This window comes from Pseudonaja textilis, chromosome 6 (genome assembly GCF_049901715.1).
Source record: "Pseudonaja textilis isolate UNSWEBS1 chromosome 6, rPseTex1.2, whole genome shotgun sequence".
NCBI lineage: Eukaryota > Metazoa > Chordata > Lepidosauria > Squamata > Elapidae > Pseudonaja > Pseudonaja textilis.
The window spans coordinates 6,339,074-6,350,463 of record NC_141995.1 but is presented as its reverse complement, the minus strand read 5'-3'; the positions used below and the strand labels follow the sequence as shown (position 1 = coordinate 6,350,463).

General features: G+C 61.4%; 1 protein-coding gene across 4 annotated transcripts; it reads right to left on the bottom strand.

Annotated features, from left to right (window-relative positions):
* Positions 1-56: 56 nt before the first annotated feature.
* Positions 57-9,316, bottom strand: LOC113447138 (drebrin-like protein). Of its 4 annotated transcripts, none has more exons than XR_015744029.1 (13): positions 8,658-8,988; positions 6,682-6,734; positions 6,330-6,442; positions 5,412-5,486; positions 4,691-4,843; positions 4,188-4,265; positions 3,950-4,101; positions 2,659-2,713; positions 2,353-2,415; positions 1,930-2,029; positions 1,084-1,610; positions 567-658; positions 57-310 (listed from the first exon to the last, which is right to left on the bottom strand). XR_015744029.1 is itself a non-coding variant. In XM_087935749.1 (12 exons), the coding sequence occupies exons 1-12, from the start codon at positions 8,747-8,749 to the stop codon at positions 278-280; spliced, it is 1,059 nt and encodes a 352-aa protein (XP_087791875.1). In that variant the 5' UTR covers positions 8,750-9,316; the 3' UTR covers positions 57-277. The 4 variants fall into 4 exon arrangements, 2 of the variants coding, with proteins under 2 accessions (XP_087791875.1, XP_087791876.1); XR_015744030.1 differs by having other exon boundaries at positions 1,930-2,026; positions 8,658-8,964; XM_087935749.1 differs by lacking the exon at positions 1,084-1,610 and having other exon boundaries at positions 8,658-9,316.
* Between the last annotated feature and the right edge of the window lie 2,074 nt (positions 9,317-11,390).

The window sequence follows — 11,390 nt, the reverse complement described above, 5'->3', positions numbered from 1 at the left end:
GGGCACCTGTGTGTCTGTGACCTGACAGGGCCGCCCAGAAACCTTTGGGTCTTCAGTTAAGCCAAAAAGTGGTTTTATTTCCTTGGACGTTGTGTGTTTAATGCGACCTATGGTGCTGATAGCAGGCAAACCCAAGCCAGCGTGAACGCACCACAGCGAGCCTGTTCTGCAGGTGAGCAGGCAGGTGAGCAGGTGGGGGCCTCCCTCGGGCGCGAGGACAGTGCACCTTCTCCAAGCAGGAATCCTTTGCTCTGCTGAGTGGGCAGAAGCCAGGCGGTCACGCCGTGCGCCCATCCTGGGGCCGGTTGCCCTGCCGAAAGAGAGAAAGCTGACCAGCGGAAGGGAGGGAGGTTTGTTGTGAGAAAGGGACGCACGTACATTCCCTCCGCCACCCGTTAGAAGAGCCAGAGGCAGCCCTCGGCCCTTGCAGGGCTTCTGGGTCAGCCACTCTCGCTCCGGCCTACCTTGCAGGGGTGGTATTGGAATCAAGGAAAGGGAAATTCCTGCGCCGATCCGGCGAGTGATTTAAAGCAGGAGATTTAACAACATCTGAGTGGGCGACTCACCTGCTCGGCCCGGCCTCTCTCTCCCTCTGATCCTCTGTGCCCAGAAGACAGGACGGACCCAGCCTGGCCTGGAGCAGGTCCTGGTGAGGCACCTGGGAAAGGATAGGTGGGGCAGAAGCCTGGCCTTTGGGGCATCTCCCATACCTGTCCATCTCCCCTCACCCCCCCAATCCTTGAACCAAGCAGGGCTGGTCCCTTAGCCACAGGTCAAGCCATGCAATTCCTCCAAATGCAAGCAAAACGGAGAACTTTTAATGGAATCTGGGACTCTCGGCTTGGAAGCCGCCTCCTCCCCCGACACCCCCTCACTGTTCAGGAGACAGGATCCCAGCAGGCGGTGGCTGAGGATCCCAGCTTAACCAACCCCGCCCCCCAATTCTGGCTGTTTGTACAATCCTGCACTGCCCGAATCTTAGCCAAGAAAAACCAAGGCAAACACACACCCCTGTATGGCTGCTAGCTGCCTCATTCCTCCCCCGCCCCCAGGGGCAGCCCTTGAGCAAGATTTGGGGCTTACCTCTTTCCAGGGCTGTCTCCCCTAGACCAGCCCTCGGGGGAGAGTTCGCTGTGGGGCTGGGCAGCTCCTCCCAGTCCACTGCCCTTCCATTGGTGGGCTGAGCTGGGCCGGGGGACATTGGTCCCTCTGGGGCATGGCTGGGGGCCTGAATTTTCCCTCCGCAGGGGGGGAGCAGGAGCCCAGAGGAGTCAAAAGGGGGCTCTCCTGTCCCGGAAAGTGTTCTGATTCAGGCGAGGGGGCCAGGTGGGGAGGCTCGGCCGGGGTGCCATTCAAAGCACAGGCGAGGGCTGGAGAGGGCGGGCAGAGGAGGGTGCATGGCGGTGGCCCTGACTCGGCTTGGCGGTGAGCAGGCGGGGTGCTGGCGGGGGCGAGGCTGGCTTGGGGGCAGTGCCGGGCTTGGGGCCGACGGGGGGGAGCCGCTGAAGCCTCGAAGCTGCCCGGGAGGTCCGGTTCTGCGGGGCGGCGAAAGATGTAAGCGGATTCCGTGAGGCTGCGTTGGTAGCGGAGGAAAGGCCGCCGAGGCAGTCCTATCCAGGCAGCGGGGGTGGGGGAGAGAAAGTGCATCAGCAAAGCCAGCCTATACCCCCCCCCACTCTATAGACCAAAATGCCCCCCCCCTGCCAATCTGTTAGGGTTCAGAGGTCGCCCAGCCCTGAATTACTCAGACGTCAAAAAATGCGGGGAGTGGGGGAAGAGAGAGGGAGAGAGAGTCCCCCCCATTCCTTACTCCAGGAAGTAGTTGCCCCCACCCCCCGCTCCCATGGGGCTGGGGTGGGGGGGCTGAGTGCTGGAGCCAGGCCGGTACTCCTGCGGTCTGGCAGGCCAGGGCACAGCCGAGGTGCTCACCTGGGCCTGGGTCTCCCAAGGCGGAGGAGGAGCCCAGCTGTGCTCTCGTCTGGAAGAAGCCCCTCCTAGGTGGCTGCTCCACACCTGGCCCCGCCTCCTCCTGCGCCCAGAACAAAAGCCGTGAGGGGCCTCGCCTGCTGCTAAACAGCCCCCTCCCCCAGGCAGTGGCTCTGCTTCCGCCAAGGGAGGGGAGGGGCTTTTGTGGGGGTGGGGGTTGTGCTGCAGGGGAGGAGGGTCACTCTCACAACAGCCCTCCAGCCAGAACGCCCCCCACTCCGGCCCACCCTGGGGTTCTACTGGGGCCCCCAACATGGAGCCACCAAGCGTGTCCCTGACTCTCTGCGCCCCCCCAGAACCCCAAGCCAAGGCTTCATTGACAGCACACACACCCAATCCCCCTCCCTCTGGCTGCTGTCTTCTCACCGGGGCTGCCTCACTGGCCCAGCTCCGAGGACTCGTCCCAGCCAAGGCCCTTGCTTGCTCCCGCTGCCAAGGGAGAGGAGAGAGAAGGAATGCTCGCGGGTGGGGGCAGAATGCCCTTTGGGGTTGCAGGGCAGGCACCAGTTCAACAGGTGCTGGGCTTCAGCCTGCCAACCCTCCTTCCGCCCTGCAGATGAAGCTCCCACAGCCCCCCCTTCCCCATCCCAGGTATCAACTAAAGGCCCCTGCCCCACCCTACTCCCCAGATGTGGAGGGGGGGCCCTCATGGGGCTACCGCAAAGCACTCACCCGCCGGGCCTCTTCCCACCGGTGCTCTTCTGCCTCCCGCTGGGCCTGCTGCTTCCTGTGGAGGGTGGGGCAGAGCCACTCAGGAGAAGCCCCCACCTCCCACAGGGTGGAGGCAGGGGTGGGATTCTACCAGTTTGCACTTATTCACTAGAACTGGTTGTTAACATCCTAAGCAGTTGGGAGAACCGGTTTTTAGAAGAAATTACTGGTCTAATCCTGTAAGGAAGGCAGGAAGGAAACATTCTGGTGTTGCTTACAGAAACTGCCTCTCCGTTAACCCTTATTACATTCTTGGCAGGACTGGACTTCCTGTCTCAGGAACCTCTCTGGAGGTTTTTCCCCCTCCTTTGCTGGTACTTTGCTTGTGTGGAGTGACCATTCAAAGTTATAATGGCACTGAAAAAAGTGACTTATGACCATTTTTCACACGACTGTTGCAGCATCCCCACGGTCATGAGAGGCCAGGCGAGGGGATGTGTGCTGCGATGTGAGTGATGTTGAGTTGGCCACGCCCAACCAGTCACATGGCCACCAAGCCATGCCTACAGAACTGGTTGTTAAAAAAATTGGATCCTACCCTGGGTGGGGGCACAGATCTTGCCCTAGTTGCTTCACCCGCTCCCCACCTGGGAATAGCAGGGAATGGACATTCCACCAGCTTCGGGGCACACGGGGGGGAGAGGAAGGACCCCCGTCGTTGGTTGCCACTAGTGGTCTCTTCCAGGCCAAAAAGCAGACGGAGGCAGGAGAACAGCTGTATTTCATTTAATGGGCATCCTTCAAAGGCCAGGTGTGAATGGTTCATAGGCGTGTGTGCACGGCTCTTTGCATCACATCTGAGGTGCTTCGGAACCGACCGAAGCACCCAGGTGTGGGATTCAAATCTTTTAACAACTGGTTCTGTAGGCGTGGCTAGGTGGACATGGCCATGTGACTGGGTGGGCATGGCTTCTGTGTTTTTGTTTTTTCAGGGAAGGCGCATCATGGCCGCCAGGGGAGTGGGGGAAGCGAGGGGAGGAAGGCAGAAGGATCATCCGCTGGAAGGGGCCTCGGAAAGGGAGGCTGGGCTCCTCCCTTCCAGGGTTTCTCAAGCTTGGCGCCTTAAAGCCGCAGGGATTTCAACGCCCAGAATTGCCCCCTGGGAAGGTCCTTGCGTCCTCAAGTCGCCGAGCTTGAGAAGAAGGGCCGCCGAGGAGATGATTTCTGTCAGGCAAAGAGAAGCCCCTTTTATTCGCCCAACTCAGCCAGGCCACGAGAGGGAGGGACCTGGCATAAGGTCCCGCCTGCCCACCTGTGCTCCTCGATGAGCCTCTCCTTCTCTTGGACCCGGCGCTCCCGCTCTGCTGCTTCCCGGCGCTCGTCCTCCATGCGCAGGCGCTCCCAGTGCCGCCTCTCCTCCTGGGCTCGCCTCTTCTCCTCCTGGCGCCTCTCCTCCTCTTCCTTCTGAAGGGAGGCAGAGAAGGCAGAATGGCACCCCCCCACCCACTGCAGCCCTCGGCCAGCCCGGCATGCCCCCGTCCCCCCCTCACCTCCGCCTGCGCCCAGAAGGAGCTTCTCTTGGTGTGCAAGATCTCCAGCACGGCGTTGGTCTTCTGGTAGTTGGTCCCCTGGAGAGGCACAAGAGGGTCCCTGAAAGCAGCCTCTCTCAATCGGGGAGGGGGGAACCTTCCTCAGGTGCACCGCTCCCCAGGTACAGCTGCTTAAAGGCCAACAGGCAAGGGGCTCCCCAGGCAGGCAGCCGGAAGGGCCACTCCCGTGCCAGAGCAGTGGGGCACCCGAGCCAGCCCAGTCTCACCTTCACCCGGTTCCTTCTCTGTGCGCTGGGGAGGGAAAGGCGGGGGCTGCCTTTTTCCCTGGGAAAGTCCCGAGGGCCCCCAGTCCTCCCCGAGGAAGGGGCCTGGCTACCATTGCCCACTGTCGGAAGCGGAGGAAACACCTGGCCACTGGCCGCTTGGATGAGCTGGGGTGCAAGCATCCATTCATGGGGGGAGGGCCCTGCCCACCCCTTCCCTTCCCTTCCTTTCCTCCTCACCACCACTTCCTCAGGGTCTCCGCTCAGGTCCTTCTTAGGGAAGGCAGCTTCTTGGGGGGGCTGTTCTGGGGGGGCCACCAGGGACAGCCGGCAGGTAAGCTTTTCCTGGTTCACGTCCTCCACCCGGCTGGCCTTCAGCACCAGGTGGGCTTCCTGCACAGAGAGAGAGAGGAGACAGCAGTGCAGGGATTCCCCCCAACCCATCCGGGAAGATAAGCTGCCCTTCGTCTGGTGGGGGAGGGAGGAACTGGCCCCAGACGGAGCCTCCTCTCCTCCCCTTTCCCCCCCCCCCGCCTTCTCTCATCCACAAAAGAGCCCTCCCTCTAGAGGTGATATTCAGCAGGTTCTGACCGGTTCTGGAGAACCGGTAGCAGAAATTTTGAGTGGTTCGGAGAACCGGCTAAAGAACCACCTCTGACTGGCCCCGCCAACCCCCATCCCTTCTCTGCCTCCCATTGAGTCCCAGCTGATCGGCTGGGTCTCCTTTGGTTGCCTTGCACAGGAGAACGGAGCTGGAAAGTAGGTTAGTGGGGTGGGAAGTAGGATTTTGCAATATCCTCCCCTTGTCACACCCACCAAACCACACCCACCACAGCCAGGCCACGCTCACAGAACCGGTAGTAAAAAAAATTAAATCCCACCACTGCCCCCCTCTCTCCATTTCTGGCCCAGGAGCAACCCAGGGCAAGGAACACGGAGCCGCTCTCTGCTTAGAACCCACCTTAAAGAAGGCCCGGATGGCCGGCAGGTGCCCAGCGCAGACTTCTCTCCGCGAGTCCAGGACTTCCTCGCCGACCTAGTGCCAAAGAGGGATCCAGGGGCTCGTCTCAAAGACTCCGGCAGGGGCGGCGCCCTTCTAGAAGCCCCCAGTTGTTGCCTTCCGTGTCCTTTGGGCTCTCCCAGGACTGTCCTCCCCAAAAGTTAGAGCCGCCAATGAATTGGAGGTGAGGCACAGCCCACTCCCCACCCCACCTTTCTGGACATATCAGAGAGAAGCCTTCGCCCGGATCCAGCCCTCCTTCCTTCCTTGGGAGGTCATGAGAAAATGCACTCCGCATACGCTCCGTAGAACTGGCTCCTCTGGGGGTTTCTCTCAGAGACAGGACCTGCCACTTCTGGGTGGCTGCTGTGGCTCCGTGGCCTTCAACTCCCACAGAGGCAGTTCATCCATTCTCTCAAAGCAAGGCATCCCCTCCCCCCCAAAAAAAGATAGCCTGCCTTTCCCTCCAAGTTGGCGAACAGGAGAGGCGGGGGGGGGGGAAGTCACGATAAAGGGGGGGGCATTGTGAAAGAGGGAGACGCTGGGGCTCTTCCTGTCCTGGGAATAGAGGAAGGGTCTTCAAACATGGCAAGTTTAAGACTTGAGGACTTCAACTCCCAGAATTCCTGAGAGCTAACGTGCCTTGGAGGAGGAATTCTGGGAGTTGAAGTCCACAAGTCTTAAAGCTGTCAAGTTGGAAGACCCCTGGAATACGCGGAGGCTGAGTGGCAGGTTCTGAGGCCGGAGGCCATCCTGGCTGGCACTGACCGCGAGGCCCAGATTGACGTCCCTCGAGAGGCATCTGATGGGCACCATCTCTCTCGCTGGCTCTCTAGCCGCAAGTCCCCACGTGGCCCCTAGCCCCTCCCCCACTCTCACCCAGTGGATCAGGACGATGCGTGGCACCCCTGTGGTGGGCTCCAAGAGGCGGCACAGTCCGTACATGATGCACCCACTTTGGAAGCGCTTGGCCAGCTCATCGGGGCCGCCTCCTGTTAGGGGGGAGGCCGGGTTAGGCACAGGAGCACCAAGCCCATCCGCCCCTGCCCTGATCCCCCTGCCCAGGGAGATGCCCTCCCTCCAAGGTGGGCAGAATACGGAGCTGCCTCACCTGGAGGCTGATCAGACGGAGAAGGTCCCGGCTGTCCCCACACCGCACCCCCATCTCCGGGACATCCTGTCCCCCCCCTGGAGGGAAAGAGGGAGGGAAAGGGAAGGGTCCCCGTCTTACCCCCTGAGTCCAGGAGTTTCAATTCGTTGGCCTTTTCGTAGGCAAAGAGGGCCCTGAATGGGAGAAAGAGGGGGGGAGGGTTTGGTATTAGGAACCCGCCGGTTTTGCGTTTTGGCTTCCTTGTCTCAGGCTGCCTGGCACGGCTGCTTTCTCTTGCCAGAGTCGGTGTGTCTGTGCCAGTGGCAGAGGCTGCTTGGGCCCCGCTCCACACTCCCAGCAGTGCTCCGGTCTGGGCACCAGATGAGGCAAGGCGGGCATTCCCACGTCCCTCCCCTTTTGTGCCTGGAGGAAGGGAAGAGACCCTGCCACGAGTCCAGGCCTCAGAGGGTGGCAAGACCAGGCTTCCCCACAGGAGATCTCTGCCCCCACCCGAGGCAGATTCCCCTGCCGGGCACCCCCTTGTCCTTCGGGGAGCATTTCTAAGGAGAGAGGAGGCATTGGGGAGCTTCACTTGGGCCCTTGGCAGGTGGAGTTGCTTCCCCTTCCCCGTCTCTCCCTCTGAGCGGGAGGAAGCACATCCGCTTTCAGACAATGGAGGCTGAGGAGGGGGCGGAGGGGGGCGCCCTGCTGCAGATGGGCAGCGGGGAGAGAAGTGTTCCCTTCAGGTGACCCCAGCACGCCCCTCCTGCTGTGCTTCCGGCAGCCTCGCTAGGGTGGGCTGGCTGCTGGGGGTGGGTGGGAGTGGGCTGGCATCTGATGAAAACACAGCTGGCTCCTTCCTTTCCCACCGAAGAAGCCAAGCCCCCAGTGCACCCCCCCAATCCCCTCTCAAATATCTTGCAGATCCTCTGACACAAGCAGGCAGGCAGGCAGGCAGGCAGACACACACACACACACACACACACACACACACTAACTAGCCTCCTCCTGCCTTCCTGAGGTTGGGCTTGGTTACTGAGTAGGAAGAACAGGAGACCCAGGTGGTGCCAAGCACCCTCCAAGGAAAAGGGGCAAATGCTGGCCCAAATGGGGGAGGGCAGCTCCCGACTCTCCTCCTCCCCATCCTCCCTGTTTCTCGCTCTTGAAATGGGCCCCAGCCCCCCCTCCCCACCAACCTCACACCGCCTGGGCTCCCGCCTCCTGAAGCTGGCACCCAGCGGCAAGAGGATGGACTCAGTGCTGAGCTGAGCTTCTCACAGGGAGGATGGTGGCCCGAGGGGTATGGCGGGCACAGCCGTCACCCACCAGTCTGCCCCAGGCACACAGCACTTTGCCATCCCCTCTCCAGAAACGCCTGGGGCTCCGGTTGGGGGTGGGTGGGGAAGGGAGAGACTGGCCAAGCTGATGGGAGGCGGCAGAAGCAGGCCAGGGTGGCCCCCGAGCCGCCCACGCCCAACTGGAGCAGCTTCCTCGGCCGGTCGAGACTGGCGAGGGCCAGGAGCCGAAGGGGCGAGGCCGGGGGTGGGGCAGGCCGGGCTGCTTAGGGAGGTCCCAGGATTGCGCTTCTCCCGTCGGCGGAGGGCTCGGGACAGCCGAGGCCGGGGGCGACGGGCCTCCCTCCCAGCCCGGCTCCTTTCCTTTTGGACTCTTCGCCCGAGTTTTACCCCTGGATTTCCGAGGGGGCGAAGCGGCTCCGGGGCCGAGCTGCCTTCCAAGGGGGCAAAGAGCAGAAGCCGCTACAGGCAGCGAGGCGAGGCGACTGGCGGAAAAGCCACCCGTGGCCCCCCACCCCACTCCGGGAACCCCAACTGGGCTACTTGGGGCCGCGCAACTTCTCTCGCCCGCGAGACGCGCCACGGGATCCTTCCCGGAGGTCCGGGAGCCAAAGCCAAAGCCGAGAGGGAAAAGCCGCGCTCGCCCTGTTCTGTCCGGGCCCAGCCGAGACCCCGGAGCTCCGGCCTGCAGAGACACCCACCCCCCCAGCAGCCGTGCGCCTACCTCATCCGGAGCCCGGCCGCTGAGGGGGGAAGGGGGGACTCCGCGCCCCGGAGCCCTGGGCGCTGCCCGGGGGAAGGAAGGGCAGCGGCGCCACTCACCAGCTGGCGGCCGCTCGGCCGTTCACCACGTCGCTCTTGGCGGCCAGCAGCGCCAGTCGGTGCTTGTCCAGGTCAAGGGCGCTGCTGCCCATCGCGAGAGCCCCGACGGCGACGGACCGCGGCTCCGAGGTGGCGACAGCGACGGCGGGCCGGGAAGAGGCGCCCCAGCCCTCCCCGCCTTCTCCTCCTCCTCCTCCGCCCCAGCCCACCGCGGGGAGGGACCGGCGGGACCGCGAAATCGCGGCGGGGCGGGGCAGCACGTCCTGAAAATCCAAGCCCGCGCCGACTTGGGGCAGGGCACCTTCCCCGCGGGGCGCTCACGGGTATGCCCGGTGGCCTCGCACGCGGGTCTCGAGCGGGATGCCCAGTGGAAGCGGGGAAGCACACGCGCGCGAGGAAGGAAGGCCGGACGGGGCTTGTTCTTGAAATTAAATCTCTGCAGTCGTTGCCTCCGGCGTGGGAAAGTTTCCCCGGGCGTGTGGGACGGACCTTTCCTTGGCCAGCCCTGCGGGATCCAGATCTAGCCTCCTGAGCCGGGGCCAAGCTGAGGTTGGACAGAGACTGGCGCCCCCCCCCCCGCCGAGCCCCTTTCTGGGTGTGTGGGGGGTGGGGGTCAGGAAGAGCCCTAACTGTTGGAAGGGGCAGAAACGATCTGCTGCAAACTCTGTTCTTGGCCCCCTCCCAGGAGTCGACCCCTTGAAGCATTGTGTGTGTGGGGGTCGTTTTGGGAGAGGGGATCCTGGAGTAGGACCTGCCTTTTCTTGGATGTCCCCATTGCTCCCTCTTTCCACCCTGGTGGACACACATCCCTCTGGTTCCTACACCGCCCCCCCTCCAAGAATCCTACTGTAGGGAGAATTCGGGACATTCTGCAAGCCCCCACTCCACCCACCCACCCCGGACCATCTGGTTGGCCCTTTTGCAGGCCTGGCCGGGAACCAGCTGCACAGCTCCTTCCCTTTGCCTTATTTGGTCAATTAAACAATCTCCAGAGCACAAAGTCCTTTTACAGCTGCATAGGAGGGGCCCGTTTTCGGATACCTCAGCTACCCCAGTGTTGTGCTGGGTTAGAGGGAGCCCATCTCTGCCCTGGGCTGGAGGAGAACCCTGAAGGCTAAGTTAGGGTCCTCCTTGGAGGCCTGCCAGGTGGAGCCTCCCTTCCTTCGGTCGCTTTTGGCAACCAGTGCCCGCCCCTCCCCCTCTTATTCCAAGAATCCCACCTTGGGGGCTATGGAGAAGAAGCTATGGCCGCTGTGGGGTGAGGAGGCTGGCCCAGATGAGATCCGGTTTCATGGTTCCCTGAGATGAGAAGGGGAAGCACCTCTATGCTCTCGGGCATTTAAGGGGCAGCGATCCCAAAGGGATCCTGTCTCAGTTGCAGAGTCTCTTTGGTGGCCCATTGAGGCTGCTCCTTCATGGCGTAAAGGAGGAAGGGGCTTCACCAGGATCTCTACTCTGTTCCATCCCCTTCGGTTACTTGTTTCAGACCACTGCGCTGGTCCAGGGAAGCAGAGAGAGGCAGCTGGAGTCACCAACAAACGCTCTGCGCTTCTCCCCTCCAGCCGTAGGGGGCGCCCTCTTCTTCCCACAGCTGGGCGATGGAGAGAAGAACCCCCTCCAGCCTCTCCAAGGATGCGCCCACCAGGGATCAGTGCCATGGCCAGAGGGAGGAGAGGGGGTGGTGAAGCGCCCAGGAAGACCCAAAAGGCAGCTGGATATCCCAGGCCAAGACCTCCCGGTCAGACGACAAGGATTTTTCAGGCGGGAAACAGATAATCAGAGTTGGAAGGGTCCTTGGAGGTCATCTAGTCCAACCCCCTGTCCAAGTGGGAGACCCTACACCATTTCTGACAGATGGCAGTCCAGTCTTCTCTTGAAAGCCTCCAGGGATGAAGCTCCCACAACTTCCAAGGGCAACTTCTGTTCCATGGGTTGATTGTTCTCCCTGTCAGAAAGTTTCTCCTTATTTCCAGGTTGAATCTCTCCTTGATCAATTTCCATCCATTATTCCTTTAGTCTGGCCTTCGGGGGCTTTGGGAAATAGCTTAACCCCCACCCCTCTGTGGCAGCCCCTCAAATATTGGAAGACTGCTATCCTGTCTCCTCTGGTCCTTCTCTTCACTAGACTAGCCAAGCCCAGTTCCTGTAACTGTTCATGATATGTTTTAGCCTCCAGTCCCCTCATCATCCTGGTTGTTCTTCTCTGTACTTTTTCTAGAGTCTCAACATCTTTTTTATAGTGTGGTGACCAAAACTGGATGCAGTACTCTAGATGTGGCCTTACTAAGGCTTCGTAGAGTGGTATTAGTACCTCACTTGATCTCGATTGAAGGAAGGATCTTGATTGAAGGGAAGAAGACATGGGTCCAAATCAGCTGCTTGGTTTTGTTCAATTGTTCCTGGGCCAAAATCAGCCCTCTGGACTCTCGCCACGGGGTCTCTGCAGACAGACAGAGGGGCTTCTGGATGGCCAGAGGTGGTGATGTGGGGGGGTCTGCAGAAGAGGGGAGGGTAGAGCCCACTTCCAAAACCAGGAAGGAGGGGCGCTTGGGCACTTGGAATCTCTCTGGGGACACTTTCTGTGGGGCCCCCCCATAGAGGGATTCCTTCGTCATTCCTGCCTTGTGGAAATGCACTGTGGAGCACTCTCTCCCAGCCAGGCCCAGGGCAAGATGCTTTCCTGCCCCAAATGACAGAGAAGAGGCAGCTTCCCCCAGCCCCATAGGGACAGAA